The following is a 16692-nucleotide window of genomic DNA, read 5'->3' on the forward strand; positions in this document are numbered from 1 at the left end:
CACAATGTACATTACCTTAATGGCACAGAAATATCTGCCTAATGAAAGTGCAGCTCACCTGATAACAGACAGAGGTGACACTGATATTTGGAAGCTACACCTTGGACCCGAGTTGAGACCAGCTTCTTTCTCTCCTGACAGAATGCCGCAACTTCATTCGCAGCTGCTTGACCTTCTCTGCTGCCAGTCGGCCGACCCTGGAGGAGATCCTGCTCCATCCGTGGATGGCATGAGCTGGAAACAGACACCCTGCCGAGAATAAAGGCTGCTTCAGTGGAAGATGCCAACAGCCTTTTAATGGCACAGAATCAATATAAATATGTAAAAATATAAATACTATCCTATTAGGTATTAAAAGATTTCTGATCACAAAATGCATTTTCATTTAATTTTGTGTTTTGTGTTATAATTTTTATGTACTTATCACTCATAGATAATATAATCAGACCTTACTTCTTAAAGTGTTATTTAATAAAATGTACACAAAATTTCCTCATAATTGAATAGTTAATCATACTGTTTAATCATACTGATATTGCAATTTAGCTTATTCCTAAATATGTACTGTAACTCAGCTTTCTGAAACACAGAGCCAAGTTCTTCAGCCCAGGGACAATTGTGTGATTATTCCAGTTAAAAACGTTTTTTGTAAATTCTATTCTCTGGCATATTCAGTAGTCAGTTCCACAACCGGACAATCTCCTCCTTTTGCCTAATCTCACCGGCTCTCATCCTATGTCTCCTTGTAAGCAGAATTTGAGGCCTAATATTTTTTCAATACAGAAACCTATTTTTTCCAAGCTACCAGTTTAGAATAATCTTCCAGTTTTATGATTCATTAACAGGATTATGTAATGGTAATAATAAGAGGAAGAAGAACTGCTGTTTTTACTTCATTAGAAGTTAGCCAAATGGAGTTTGAATCTATAACAAATCAAATGGCAGAACTGCCATGTAATTGCATCGAAAAGTAACACACGTTAAGTATCCAACGAGTTATTAAACAGCTCCCTCTGGAGGACCACGGCAACACTGCACATATAGAGATACATTGGTTTTAAGTGTCTAGTTAAATAATAAATAAGAAAACAAATATTGAAATATAGTCATAGAATAATTCACAATTTACAAATGCATCTTGTTTCACTATGCAGCAAACACCGGAGTGCAATACAGAATTTAATCATGTTGAACAACCCAGGTTAGTTCTCTACAGCTTTTCGCTTTAAATGCATGACTAGACAAGAAAAACGGAAAGCCTGCAAACTTGTCTTTAACGTTATTAATATGTGGATGTCGGAGCTATATTTACATTATATTAATGTCTACAGTGTTTGTTTGACACAAACCACACGTGTATCGCAGGAAATACTGCTGCCAACTTCACAAAATTTCACTGGCAGCCCATTGGCAGGGCCAGAAATTCAATGACCAATCCGAGGTCACGTTCATTCAAGAGCAGCTCTCTGCAGATCTGCGCTGTTTCACCAATGAGGTTGTGTTATTGTGCAAAACTGCGTAAATCTGCGCTACACAGACGGGACCCGAGTATTTCTCTGCTGTCTGATTGGCCGCCAGAACAAGGAAGGCGGTTACGTCACAGTCTCGCGGGATTAGCTTTGTGATTTGAAGAAAAAAGTGCGAAACGTTTGAAAAGAGAAGCAACAATACAACTATAAACCTTCATAAAAAACGATTACACATAATTGGAAACGACGCAAATGGGTGTTTCAGGATGACATTCAATAGGCGGAAAGGGTCAGACATGGACCAGCAGTTTGAAAAGTTGTAAGTATTGAATTTTGTTATGGTTTCACCTTCGCCGGCTCTTAAGAGTCTTATTGTTTGTTATTATTGGGCATGGTGATGGGCAACGGGACTACATTTCCCGAGTGAAGTGTAATGAATAACAATTATCACCAACATGTTATGTAGTTTATCTTTCAAATGTGAACTTCTCGAAGAAAGAATGAATGGAAATGGGAACTGCGGCGATTTGCATGTGCTTTGGGAATTAATTTCATTTTGGGTACCGAGGCAGTTTGTGTTTATTTAATCGGTGAAAAAACGTTATTTAATCTAGTTGTACTTTGTCCCACAGACCGCTTACTATTACATCTGTCTGTCCACATCGAGTCCGAAGAGTGCACGTCACCAATTTAAAATGATATAATTACATTACTTCATTCTGTATTCAGATCGCGGATAAGAAAATGTTTAGCAAGACTCTAATGAATGTGGACATGATATTCCCTAGTTTAAGGGGATGGAAAATGAAAAGCATCAGTCTAAACAAGCCTGGATGTCACAATATACATACCCTGCTGACATGTTCAAGACTGTTGTGGGGTTGCATTTACTTCCAGCTAAAATACGCCTTTGATCTCTCCATCAGGTACAGATCCGTTGTCAGACAGAACCAGAGTTGGCCTGACAGGTCCAGAGATCTGCTGACAAAGAAAGCCAGCATCTGTGACAGAGCATCCAGTTTCAATCTTTCCAAGCCTAGCGGTGCCCAGACCTTGGGCCACCACCAAGGACTGCCCTCGGCCACGCTCTTGTCTAGTGGCACGGTGTTTGTGGATGTGCAAAGGTCAAGAGAGAAGCCAAAGAGGGGCTCAACCCCCTGGTGTCACCGCAGCGAAGACTTCAACATATGGAGACTGGAGGACAACCCAGAGAGAAAGCCAGTGAGCAGAACGAGAGGGGGATGTGAGAAGAAGGTCTTTGCAGGGTCAAGGGGCACCATATGCGTGAGCAGTGATGAAGAGACTGTTTTGGACTTGAATGAGTGGTTCCCCGATGAGAAGGACCAGAATTGCATAAGCCTCTTCGGGGAAGAGCAGGACAGCTCGCCAGGCGTAGTTTTGGTGGATGACAGGTTTTGCATCCCTGATGATGTGGTATGCGTCCAGGAAAACAAGGACGAGGCTAAACGTGCCAAGGAGGACACGGTCATTCTTGATAACGATGACCGCATGTCCTGGCATTCTGCAGAGGACCAGGGACATGCAGGACTCTGTCAAAGTTGCACGGCACTCTTCACAAAAATGCAAGGAAGGAGGAGGAACTGTAAAAAAAGTATTGAATCCAGTAAGTCTTCAGTCTTCTGTTCCAAGATTGTATGTCAATTGTAGTCTTTAAGCTATATAATAATAAAAAACAAAACAAAGAAAAAACGACAAACAAGAAAGCAATTCTAATGAAGAATAGGAACAACCCGAGTTCATTAACAGTTCTCCAATATGTGGGCTTTTCATGATTAGAAAAACAGTGGTTTGAATGAGGAAACAAGTCAATAGGTATAATTTCAACTCACTGCTGTGCAACTGTAGCTAATTATGGGTGGATGGAGGGATTTTCCTGTTAATTGTGATTTATTGCATGCAGAACTACTGCAAGAATGTATTAAATGGTGTGAGACAAGCCTCTACATAAAGACATTCAAATTACAGCCAGAAAATTACAATATACAATAAATAGTCCCAATTCTTGTTCGCAGAGCAGACTTTTTATCCCACGGTAAGTCATCCATTGTATTCCCTTTCTGTTTCTATATGTTGTATATTATTTTTCATGGTCACATAGCCTGCGACTATCAAAGCCAAAACTAAGTTACATCATAATTAATGTTCTCTACAGGGTCTCATTGTACATCTTTTTAAGAAGAGGTAGTGCAACATATTCCCAAAACGTACAGCAATAATCTGAATAATAATCTTTTTTTTAATTACTATTATTCAGGTGCTCTCATACTTGCCACGGCACACTTTCTGATTGCCTTCATTTGCCCTCCCTCCCCAGATCCAGCTTCTTTGTCCTGTGATCAGTGGATGTTGATGAAAAGACGGCCACAGAACAGCCTGCTAAGCACCAGAGGGCAAGTGTTGCAGCTACTGCCCCCACCACCCCAGTTTTCTCCAGTCTCGTTTTAACCCGCCCCAATACAGGACGCTGATCCAGATGTTTGCCATGTAGTTAAGATTTAAAGGAGCAGTTCACATCTGTATTTTTCTATTTGAGAGGAAATCATCCTGTGAAGTAAACCAAAGTGGCATACATTTAAGTGTCTAGCCTAGTTTTGTGTAAAATGTAAGCATGGTGTACATGGTATATATTGGGAGGCTTTGAATACCTCCTGAACAGTGTTTTCTGTAAAAGCCGTGGCAGTAGGATGAGTACACTTAATACAGTGTTATATAGGATTATTGTACTATAATTACTTTTAGGGGTTCTGTAGCTCACTTGCTGTTGCCTACTGAATGGTGGGGGGGCATTATGTCCCTTATAACTAGTTGATTTAGATTAAATACACTGGGAGGGTATTTATAAATGTAAAGTTTCATTTTTATTTTTTTTTCTTGCCTGGAAGTTTTTGTCCAACTTTTTCATTTTACTTTCAGAAAACTGTGGAATTCACTGAAGTACATTAAAAAACAGGCAGAGATTCGCGGCTGCTCTGAACTGTGTGGAAAGCCCGTGGAATCGTGTTCCAGGCCTTCGTTATTTCTGCAGAGGTAAGTAAAAATGTGTTGAGGAATTAAAGACTGCAAAGGCCACGTTTAAGATGAGATCTGAAGGAGAGTTTGTACTGTACCCCATTTCTGACTTTAAACATACTTTATGAGAACCGGAGGGTTTTATAAAATGATAAATATACAGACAACAGAGGGGTAAAAATGTTGACTGGGGGCCTGGATGGAGGGATTTTCCTGTTAATTGTGATTTATTGCATGCAGAACTACTGCAAGAATGTATTAAATGGTGTGAGACAAGCCTCTACATAAAGACATTCAAATTACAGCCAGAAAATTACAATATACAATAAATAGTCCCAATTCTTGTTCGCAGTGCAGACTTTTTATCCCACGGTAAGTCATCCATTTCTGACTTTAAACATACTTTGAGAACCAGAGGGTTTTATAAAATGATAAATATACAGACAACAGAGGGGTAAAAATGTTGACTGGTGGCCTATGTTTTCTGTGATGCTTTCCTTGTTAAAAGTGAATTGGGTCTGTCTTCCCGGCTGATTTTGAATCTCTTTAAGATAGGAATGGAGTTAGCCAGCATTTTATTTTATTATTCAAGAATGCTCTGGGTAACTGGATAATTCTCACATCTAGATCCATCACGCTCTGAGAGTTCATTCCACACACGAGTCACAAGACCCTGTCGGACAGAAGTGCAGTGTTTCATACCGTGCAGTGATGAGAGGGTCTTTTGTCTTGTTGCTGGTATACAGCCTGTGGGTGTATGTACTGTGAACAGGCAGAGCACAAACTCTCTCAGAAATCAGCATAAGACTCTGCACGTGGTGCGCTTTTCGACAAAGGTTATTTTCATTGTCTGCCTTTGTTTGTGTTGACCGCAGGAACCTGTCGAGATGCAAAATAATGGAAGCTCACACCCGGAGCAAAGCTGACAGGAAGAGAAGACTGGCAGCTTCCTCCCCTAAACAGAAAGAGGCCAGGCCATTCAGGAAGCAGAAAGTGAAGCCCTACAAAACCAACACGCAGAATGGGGCAACGGGCACCGAGGACGATGTCGTGCTGTGGGAAACGGGCAGCTGCAGGCCTCGGGACACCGCTGGGAAAAACGCATCCATCGTCCTTCAGGACAGCGGGGACGATGCAGACAGAGCGCGCAGGAGGCTGAGCTTTGACCTCTCCATGCAGGCTGCGGGACAAACGGAGCCCAAGGTGGGCGGGCGGCGCACCCCGGGTACGGCCCAGAGCAGCCGTGCCCATGTGAAGCAGAGGTCTGAGGGCCGAAGGAAAGGCAGTGCTCTCACCACGCCTCAGTACAAAGACTATTCCAGCCACTTCTCCTGGCTACAGAACGGGGGCTTCAAGTCCATGCTGGCCAATTTGGACACCAAGCGAACCACAGTAGTTATAGAAGAGGACCACCCCTCTGCTTCAGAAGACATCTTTTGTTTAAGAAGAATTTAGTGGTTTGCACAATTTTAATTAAATCTAGATGACTTAATGGAGTCAGGGTGAGGAAATGCATCAATTTAAACTCATTCGGGTGCATTCATAAGATTGAGTACTCTTTACAGGACCAAAGTGTTGAAGGGTCTGTTTTGAAAAATATAATGTATTCAAAATTAAACCTATTTTCTTGTTCATGTAAAATACCCTTATGTTGTTTCACGCTACTTTGAATACAGGCAACTAAATATACTAACGGCCATCAGGTAAAACCTTTATATTTAGTAATTTACCTGAGAAGGGAGTTTTTGTTATTTATATCTTGAGGAAATCTTTTTGGCACACTAGTATCAGAAAAAAAATTCAAATATTTGATTGTTGTAAGTGAATTTTGGTGCATCTACCTTCTGTATGTAAATATGTTCAATAAATATTGGTTTCTGTCCATGTTGTTATGAACCCATTGATCTTGCCCAGAGGCTGTATTAGCCATCACTTTCAAACACTGTGGATGCAAATTATGCATTTTAACTGTGATTAATTGCTGCAGTGAGAAATCCCAGTTTCTAAAATCAGATAATTGCATTTTTAATTGACATACTGTACACATAAATGAATGGATGCTAATGAACACAATATCTAGCACTCATGAAGTCCTCTACTCAAGTTGGAGTAGTGCAATATATTTTGAATGTAGCAACTGTAGAAAATGTTTTGTGATTTTCTGTTGGGATTACATATTAGTTCTATTATCTGACCAGTATAATACCTTGTGATGTTTGCATTAGGCACACGGGAATTACACTGCCCCACAAGAGAGCAGGGAAACTGAATCAACAAATCTCATTTATTTAGAGGGGTTGTAGGTATTAGCAAAGCACTTCAAAACATTTACATCCAATTAGATTGTGTTCATATTCTGTGAATTTCAACACATGTGGGGTGTAGAGGCAACAAGTTTATGGTTATATTCTAGACTTTTTCCCAGCAGAAGCTTTTCCAAACCTGTCCCCCACCACCCCAATTACAGAAATGTAGAAATTAGATATGCAGTCTCTTCTCCATGTTGAAAAGAGCATCCAGTACAAGCTTAAGGTGAGAGTGTTCACTTCCATGGTCTTGCTCACAGAGACTTTTAAAGAATAATCAGCAATATGTTCCTGTAGTATAGACTTTGCCTGATACTGTGAAGCACAACCTTGAAGTATTAAATCCTAGCCTGTTCTGGATTTTCCCAGAAACACAAGCACCCAACCACTCTCTTTTCAAAGACAGCCTTGTTATAGCACTTCATGAGTATTGAAAATGCACAGATTTGATTTTACCATTCAAATTGATGCCTACTGGAATGATGGATTCAGTACAATCAAAAGGAATCCACTGAGCTAATTTTATAGTCCAGGTTTATTGGGCAATAAGAATATAAAGAACCCCTGCCATCAAAAGTGTACACAACTGCCAAGTACTCATTTTTAAAGCCAAATAAAGATGAGCTGCATGGGTCATTGTGGCAAAGCAAATGGAAATAGTGCAATATTTACTTGGATTGAAAATGGGTTTAACCATTAACTCTCCAGAAATGAATGTGCATAGATGTACAATAAACCCTTCTCTCTACAAGCCACCTTCAGAAACCCATTCCAGCTTGATCACCCAAATCTAATTCCAGCTCTGATTATGGTCTGGTTTCACAGATCCAACAATAGCTCTAACCATGAAGTACTCAAATGTAATGTTACTTCAGGTGAAGTTGTCCTAGACTAGTGCTTGATCGAGGTCTGTGTAACCAGCAAAGATCCCCAACAAGCAGAAGAAAAAGGAAACCATAAAACGTTCAAAGGCCGTAGAGCAGGTTAAGAGTACCTACTCCCTAAAAAGCATTAAGGGGTGGGGAGGAGCAAAACCATAAGAACCAAGACTTTTAATTTCTCTTTATTTTTTTTAAAAAGTCAATTTATATCAGGGTAAAGAAAAAAAAAAAAATGTAACCGATATTAATTCATAAAGCTGGCACTGTAATTTCCAGGATATACTTCAGGTACAGTTCTACACCTGTGGTACTCACCCAGTACCAGTCTGTAAATCATTATTTTTGTGGGTCTTTTTTTGAAAGGGAAGATAACTAAAACTGGTTATAACAAAACAAAACAAAAAAAAAAAACAGGGCTTCTTCCTTTGGCAAAATGAAAGACACCAAAAAGGGCCAAAACTTAAAAAAATAAATATTGAAGCAACTCTACAACTGGGGAAGGATTAAGTTGGATGCATTTCTCCTCAGTTTACACAAGAACATGCTGTTTGAGGTCCAAATTAGTTCCGTCTTGTTTGGAAGCAGCACATTCTTAAAGGTTTAGATCGGATTCTGAATGCCGTGGGGACGTAACAAAATGAACCATGTCCGTCTAGGGAAACCTTACAAAAGTGGGCGAGGTCAATTTCTCATGCTCTGTCCAAATTGAAACACTTGTAGCGTCAGTGAATTTACAGCAATTAGGGAGACTGATTCACAAGCTGCTATATGAAGTGTCAACTATTTTTACATAGAAAAAGGAGGAGTTAAAATTGACTGGTTGTTAAAGCCCTTAAATTACATCTAAACATTACAGCTGAAAATACAGGAGGTAGAATAGAAAAAAAAAAAAAAAAAAAAAATTGAAAGACGAGCACTTCTGTAACAAAACATTCTACAGCTCCTGTTGCTACTTTATTTAAAACACGAGTCTTGGCTTGAGGTTTTAGTCACCTTCTTCAGTTTCAGACTCCGATTCTGAAAAGGGAGAAAAGTGTCAAGATTAGCCACACAAGTTAAGGCTCTACCATCACTTGCTCATATCAAACATGCTGCTTTTGGGATAGAAATCTTAAAAAGGAACTGACCTTCTTCTGCATTCTTGAGCCATTCAACAAATTTCTTCATCTGCTCAAGGAACACACTTTTTCCTTTAGAGACGTGGGAATCGGTGTACCATTTCAGAATAGCTTCTTCGCTCAATACATCCGCTGCAAAAGCAATAAGAGAAAGCCGTTATGAGGATAGACTGATGACTTTTCAGATGCACATCCTGTGTGGGTTTTGGTTACTTCGGGTAAATTATACAATGTTTGAAAGCCCGTTCGTCTTCATTTGGACTTTAGGCAAGAGATTTCAAAGCCACAAATCTTGATCACATGCTTCTTATAAAGAAAGCATAGAGATACAGCACACAGTGCGATGGCTGACCTTTGTAGAGAAGCACCACAATTTTCTGAAAGGCCTTCATGAAGTGAATGTTGTCATAGCAGTACTCCTGGATCTTCAGCAGGAGAGTGAGCTCGGAGAGGCCTTGAGAGCTGAAGGCTTTGAGTAGAGGGCTGTATTGCTGGAACAGAAGGAAAAGTACAGTCAGACCCCTCAATAATGCCCCCAAAATAGCCAAACCCTACACCCCATGCTTAGACCTTACAATGTAGCCCCAGGAAAAACTAAAGTCTTCCTCCCAATGGCAAGAGTAAATTAAGTGGATTTAATTATAAATATACCACATTTTTCCAGAACAGCGGAATTCTGCTCCAAATCAACAGTGTGAGCAGAGCCTAGTGAATTTCAAGACCACAGAAGACCAAGTCCAGAGATGCGATCATTTAGTTGAATAGACAGCAGTTGAGAAGACCTTACCTTCAAGTGTTTGATGGCTTGTTCAGTTACCAGCTCCTCCTTCTTGTTCCACTCCACTGAGCTCATCACACTTGTCCACACAATGCCGATCATGGTCTGCTCAGAGATGTTGGTCTTCTTCATCTCCTCTTTGACATAAGTGATAATCTAAAAACCAAGAAAGGCAAATGAATATGCAGGCTGGCAAGTCTTGGTTTTTAATTGCAGCTAAAAATCTCCATGCTGACAGTATAAACAGACTTGTAGTTATAACTCCCAACTAGAGAATGCCAAGCATTTCAAACCTACAATACCTAACAAGTGAACATCTGCGAGGTGTAATATCCCTGTTCTTCTCACCAGTCGCATCCGTGCCTGGCTGCGTGGTTTTAGTTGCAACTTACATCTTTAAACGGATCACCACGTGACATCTGCTCCTGGAGCTCCTTCTGCAGCTCCTTTCTTGCCCCGATGGATTGCTGATTCCGGGCGAAGTCCGACAGCTCCTTTAAACCCGCGTCGGTGAAGTACTTTGAGAAGTGTTCACAGCTCCGCTTGTTGGCGGGGAACAGTTCCTGAAATGGAAGAGTTTGGTCAAATCTTCAGATAACCCTGCAGATGCCAATGCCCTCATCCCACCCTCTACGACACAAAAATAGAATAGTAACATATAGTGCAAGAGCTTAAACTGATTTTTGGAAAGGAGCACTGCTTATTCAAGAGTATAGACAATGTTCAGAAAAGTTTGGTGATTTTCCAGTCTCTAGAAGGGATGAAATACCCGTTATACCTTACTAAAAAGGTTTACTAAAAAAAACAGATCAATAAGTCCACAGAAAATGGGGAGAATCTAACACACTATTACAGCAGGAAGTTGCTCCACACAATCCATAAATTACACCTTAGGGTCAACCAGTAAACACCAGGTTCAAAATCAGTATCTTTTAGTATAAAACCTATTATGTCTTTCAGGAAGTGGGAAACCCCTTTACAAGTCAACTAGAAGGGCAGGGCATCACACGAAGCAACCAGATTCTGAAACAATAGTATAGGCAACGTTTACATCATGTTTAGAAGCAGGTTTTAGACAAAAGGATTTGCTCTATGAATGCCATTTCTGGAAGCATGTCAATTCTTGTCCTTGATTAACTTGGAACCATTCAGAATGCCATAAATGCAAGTATATGCATACCATAAAGGTGTCCTGACTAGCATTTGCCAAGTGCAGGGATAAAATGAAGTGGCACAGTGAGAAATGCAGCCTTGTACAGCTGGAAGACTTTATCGAGCACCTACCATTAATCGGTTGTCCATGCCAACCTTCCGGAGACTGCCAGCGACAGAGTTGATATCCTTCTCATTTATCCATGATTTGAACAGCTTCACAGCAAAGGCTGCAGAGACACCTAAAAGGTATTCAAGTGTAAGACTCCATTAACCTGAAGATTTTGAAAGACACTGCTTTGACCATAGCAAGAACTAAGCAAACAAAGCCGGACATTAGGTTTACTAATGGATCAACTGATAATGGGGAATTAATATCCAGTAAATCCTTTCCAACGGGAACCCCTTTACACAGTCACATTACAAGCTTTTTACAGGTCTAGCAGTTACATGTTTAAAATAAGTGGGCAATTAAATAGATCAATAAAAGCAGCGCAAGCCTCACCTTCTTTGACAAGGTTCTCATTGAAGAGACTGCTCAGGATGGCGGCAGACAAGTGCCCATTCCCCAGGAGAATACCAGTCAGCATGGCCAACTTGTTGCGCTCCGACTCAGTGAAACCCTTTAAAAACAGCAGCAGCTGAAAGGAAAAAAGGGAAACTTTATAGATTCCTGAGGATTTGCTCAAACCACTGCAGCAAGTGAATTACACAGTCATGAGCCAATTCAAATATACACTGTGCTCAGTCACCTGCTTTTTGAAAATCACCAAAAGCAGGGCTTTAGCACACACCACTGTCCAGGAGGAAATAAGGTGGAGGACCACCTCTGATCTAACATTACACATTCCTATTAGCAGTCCATAAGGTAATTTAAGATTGTAATCCTTCACAATACATAATATTGGCTAATTCTGTGTTACAAAACTTTCAGTTCTGTCTGCAGTGGGACTGGACAACATGCTCACCTTCTTGATTTCCTCTTCAAACCCTTTCTCCAGGTACTTGTAACGCCTGATTAGTTTGTTAAAAACCTGGAAAAGGAAGGAAATAAATGTTAATATCCCCCAACATCTCTAAGGCATAAAAACGGGAGTAAGCAGGAACTAATAACACAGAAGCATGTACTACATTACACTGAGCCACTTTCATATTTTAGCAGACTTTGCATTTTTATCATCAAGTACAACATAGCAGCCAGCTGCTGGCCTACTTCTTGTGATGGTTATTATATACACACTTGGGCTCAGCAGGATTCGATCAGAGAGACTGATGTCACAAAACTCCAGACAAACAAAGCTTGTGAAATTACACTTTTTCCATTGGAGACTGTTGTGAACACTGAATGAGGCAAGTAACTGAACAAGCCTCAACTAGTCAGGTACAGTCATTGACACCGGCAGTTAACCAGTTTGGTTCACAGTACATTATCAATTGCAGTTGTTTAGCAAACACACAGTAGCTACCAGAAGAAAATAAGTCTCGAAATAATGGAGAGATTCATCAGCCGCCTGTAGTACTTGTAATCATTGTAGAAAGCAAAGACAAGTTAATGAGATGTAGTGTACATTAATATTGATGTACTGTAAATGCCTGTTTTTGTAATGTAAATCCTGAGGTTTCATACAAAGTAAAGTTAGCTTTTTTTGGGCAAATCAAATTTGAACATTACCAATTTCGTTGTTTGGGCTGAAATCCTTGGTCAAAGTTATTAGCTTTTAAATTAAAGTTTAAGTAGGCTGTAAAACTACATAAGCAAATGTATTAAATGGGAGTGTGGTTATTGGATGTTCCTGCAACAACAGGTATTTTTTTAATATATATTTTGCATGCAGTTATCCATTACAATTTGTTCAATTAGGTGCGACATCCCAACTATAAACATTGACTAAACGCCACATGGGAAAAAAAAAACATTAATTTTGGCAGTCAATGCAGTGAGAAGAGAATAAAATTGCCAAATCTTATATACAAAGAAAAAAGCAAAATTATTCTTGAGCTTACCTGAGCATATGCTTGCATGGTCTCGAGGTCTTCTTGTGCTGTAAAGAGACAGAACTCAGTGCGGGTCAGGTCATCAGACAGAGTACCTCCCGGGGCTGAAATCAAGAAATTATAAAATTAGATGCTTCCTATACAAGTCAAAGCCTAACTGACAGAGAAATGTACATGTTTCCCCCTTATTAGCCATAAACACAGTCATCTACAAATAACTAAAGACTGAACATTGAACAACAATTCACAAGTGGAAATGCACGCATCAAGTCTTACCCAGCATGCCGCCAGCCACCAGGATGTCAAAGAGCGTCTCTGCATAGCGGCGGTAGTCAAGTTTTGCACCAGACGCATCAAGGAATTTCGCTACTGCTTCCAAATCAGCGCCAGTTTGATTCAGACCTTGAACAATACTTTCCTGAAACTGAGTAGGGTCAAACCTCTCCTTTTCATCTGTGGAAAGAAGGAAAAACAGTAACAATTAGCTTAAATGCATGTGATTGGGTTGCGAAGTTAGTGCAAGAAGTTCAGAGAAGAACCTACCTCTTTTCCTAGTTTTAAAACGCTGGCCTGTTAGCGTTGGCTTTTGCTGCTTTTGATTATTCATAAAAGACACCCTGGAAGAGAAGGGGAAAGGTCATTCATCTCATCATACCCACACTTCAAATGAAACCTGAAACTTGTAAAACTGTATACATGCCATAAGCAAAGCATGTGCCTTTAGATATAAAAGAAATTAAGCCAGGTCCATGAAAAAGAAAAAAAAAGTTCCAATACAACCATGTTGCAAGTTGAGACGAGACAACTTTAACAGCTTCAAGAAAGTAATCCAAGTGTCCAGGAAGTAGGGGTGGGGGTTTGCCTGCTGGATTCTTGAACTGTATGTAAACCCAGTTCAAGCATTGTAGCTGTAAAGGGTTAACGCCATTAGTTTTATTGTAGTCATTTCAATACCAGAACCGACTATTGGAACGAACTACCTTTCCCACAAGGCAGTTCGCTTCCGGTCACGTTTAGATACTTTGGGGAAAAAGGGGAAATCCCGGTACAGTAAATCGAACAATTTTGACAATACATCCACCCGACAATCCACAGGACCAGTCTTATCTCTTAAGTATATTAAATTGTACAAATACATTAAAACCACGAGGAATTAAAATCAACGTGTTAGCCCGTAAAAACGAAGGCCGATGGCTCCCTATCGCTCTAACTGCGCAGTCTCGCCACGGAAGGTCGGCAAACGGCATTGTTTCCTACAAAAAAAAAAAATCTTCCCCAATCGGCCTTCAAGAAATTACGTTTTGATCAGAAAGACAGCGGCCAAGTTACAAAAGGTGAAGCCCAGGCATCCCATCTGTGACGGAAGCTATGGTTCCCGTCGAATATTTCAACAGGTCTCCCCCATTTCATAAAAAATACAAGCCCACGCACAACAAAAGAGCCGTGTCCACGTTGTACCATTTCCTCTTTCGGTGTCAGGGGACTAACATACTCCCACCGCCATACAGACACAAAAGCGCCGATCAGAGGTGCCCGCATCATCGAGATCGATTAGAAATACTAACATAGATCGAGAAACGATACATTTCCAAGAACTACTTACTGGAGTTACAAGTAAGGCCTATAAAAATCCACCCCCTAAAAACCTGTATAAAGGATACAAACAGTCAAAATAAAGACATGCGCAAACGCGGACCTTTATGGAGCGAAGCTGGTTTTAAACTGGGTTTGAAATGCGATTCCATCGAGGCGTTGGCTTGGCTTATAATAACGATTACACCCAAACACAAATTAGGCCATGAAAGACACATTTCCAATCCCATTAGGATACAAAAAAAAACTGTGGATCGACATACTATATATATATATCAAAATGAACTGACAACGACTCATTTTAAATCGAAAAAGATATAATAAAACACACGACTTACCGAAATTAATGCTGATCAAAAACAGTTGGAGAACCTGAAAAGACTGCGACACGATTCAAAAGCTCAGCCCCTACAAAAAAAAATCTCCCAGAATAAAATATAAGCAAGTGCGGCGGCGCCAGCCTAATAACATGCGGACTGGTAGACTTTTGCGGGGTGGGATGTTTCCATTAAAACGTAATACGTCGTGATAATGTTCGATAAAACGCACACAGATACACACATATGTGCAAATACGTAAATAAAAACAGTTTAATTATTCTCTTAGCGATATATGTACGACTGACCCCCCCAATATGTAACTAAAGTTTTCTGACCCCCCTTTCTTGCATCATTGTTTCGTTGTCCCAAGCTGTGCCTCTGTTACGTCGAGTCCATTGCGCAACTCCAAAGGGGTTTAAGTAACTGGGAATTGTTAAATTCCCCGGGATTATATATCTCGCCAAACGTTGAAAAGGTTTAATATGTATAGTAATAACATATTATTGTATTTATTGTTCTGGGACCTATACATGCATAAAAAAAGAACTTGCTTGTCTTTCGAAACACTAACCACCCCTTATTATACCCAGGATGTTTGACGTCCATTCCCTGTTCTTGCTGCAACCGGACAGGGGTAGCAACTCACCGGCTGTAGTGATTGCTCAATATTATGAGAACTACTTTGATAGATTATGATTTGTCTGTTATGCAGACTCCGTGCAATTTAAATTAGGATTAAATCTGTACAGTGGCATGTTTAGAACTTTTCCTATATTGTGTTCTTACTTCTCCACCACAGCCTAGATAGTGCAGAATACAGATCAAGCATATATTTATATCTATTTCGTTTAAAAATATATTTTAATTACTATTCATTATGTTACTGAGTATATTGAGACTGTGATTTGGTTTGCACCTTAATTTAAAACATAAAATGCCTTATTTACAAAGAATCCTAAATGTACAGTAGGGAGTATTTGCTGGACTGATTTATTTTGGAGGTGGTTGGTTGTAATGCTGTGACCACCAGTATGCATTGTGACCCTTTGGACAATAGTGTACTCCTAGTCCCAACGTCAATAGCAATTTATGGTGAAGGTGCAGGCTAGCAGTACAATGATCTGTGTCACAAAGCTGGCATGGTAGGACAGTGGTTCAAGCAGAATCGTGCTGAAATATTGAATGGTCCTGACCTCAGTCCTGAGGTAGACAGTCAGGAAGTGCAAATGTGGAAGAGTCGAGCTTTGGTCACTGCACTAGAATCTGGAACAGAGGAATGGCTCAGTGTTGCTGTCAATAGCATTTGTCATTAAGGCCAAGACACTGGGAGATGTTTTATAAAAATATATTTTGTGTTGTTACAATACCTTTGAAAATATTCACAGGGGAGGAGAAGACTTACATTAGAAGAGGTATTGCAACATGGAGACTGTTGAAAAATATGAGTTATTCTGAGTTTATTAGTATTATTAGGAAAATTGATGACGTTTAATCTTATATTAGGTCTTTATTTGATCATTTTACTATTGCTCATTTTTAAAATGCTTGATTTGCAGCACATCTAATGTGAACAGATAATAACTGTACAGAATGATTGATTATATATATTTATATACAGTGCCTTGCAAAAGTATTCAAGACCCCTGACCAGTTTTCTCACATTACTGAATTACAAGCACGTCTGGAGTTAGCCAGAAAGCATGAGAGTGACCCAACTGCAATGTGGGAAAAGGTTTTGCGGTCAGATGAGACCAACATAGAGCTTTTTGCCCAAAACTCAAAGCGCTATGTGTGGCGCAAACCTAACACTGCCCATGCCTCAAGACACATCATCCCTACAGTGAAGTATGGTGGTGGAAGGAAGAATGGATGGCGCAAAATCAAGTGGAATACTGCAAGATAACCCGCTTTAGTCCTTTCAGCAGGACAATGATCCTAAGCACCCAGCAACATTGGAGTGGCTCAAGAACCAAAAGGTGAATATCCTACAGTGGCCCAGTCAAAGACCTGACCTCAATTCCATTGAGAATCGGTGGCACTATTTGAAAAT

The 16692-nt window shown here is 40.1% G+C and overlaps 2 protein-coding genes across 2 annotated transcripts; one reads left to right on the forward strand and one right to left on the reverse strand.

The window, feature by feature from the left end:
• Nucleotides 1-1597: 1597 nt before the first annotated feature.
• LOC136711402 (uncharacterized) lies at nt 1598-6381 on the forward strand. The gene is made up of 5 exons (XM_066687656.1): nt 1598-1788; nt 2396-3093; nt 3805-3880; nt 4404-4517; nt 5375-6381. Exons 1-5 carry the CDS (start codon nt 1736-1738, stop codon nt 5952-5954), a joined length of 1521 nt encoding a protein of 506 aa, XP_066543753.1. The 5' UTR covers nt 1598-1735; the 3' UTR covers nt 5955-6381.
• A 1471-nt stretch (nt 6382-7852) lies between these two features.
• bzw1a (basic leucine zipper and W2 domains 1a) lies at nt 7853-14810 on the reverse strand. The gene is made up of 12 exons (XM_066687657.1): nt 14661-14810; nt 13273-13346; nt 13006-13182; nt 12739-12833; nt 11703-11768; nt 11240-11375; nt 10867-10976; nt 9975-10145; nt 9592-9738; nt 9157-9295; nt 8814-8936; nt 7853-8703 (listed from the first exon to the last, which is right to left on the reverse strand). Exons 2-12 carry the CDS (start codon nt 13334-13336, stop codon nt 8672-8674), a joined length of 1260 nt encoding a protein of 419 aa, XP_066543754.1. The 5' UTR covers nt 13337-13346; nt 14661-14810; the 3' UTR covers nt 7853-8671.
• Between the last annotated feature and the right edge of the window lie 1882 nt (nt 14811-16692).

The sequence above is a fragment of the Amia ocellicauda genome, chromosome 16 (genome assembly GCF_036373705.1).
Source record: "Amia ocellicauda isolate fAmiCal2 chromosome 16, fAmiCal2.hap1, whole genome shotgun sequence".
In the NCBI taxonomy this organism is placed as follows: domain Eukaryota; kingdom Metazoa; phylum Chordata; class Actinopteri; order Amiiformes; family Amiidae; genus Amia; species Amia ocellicauda.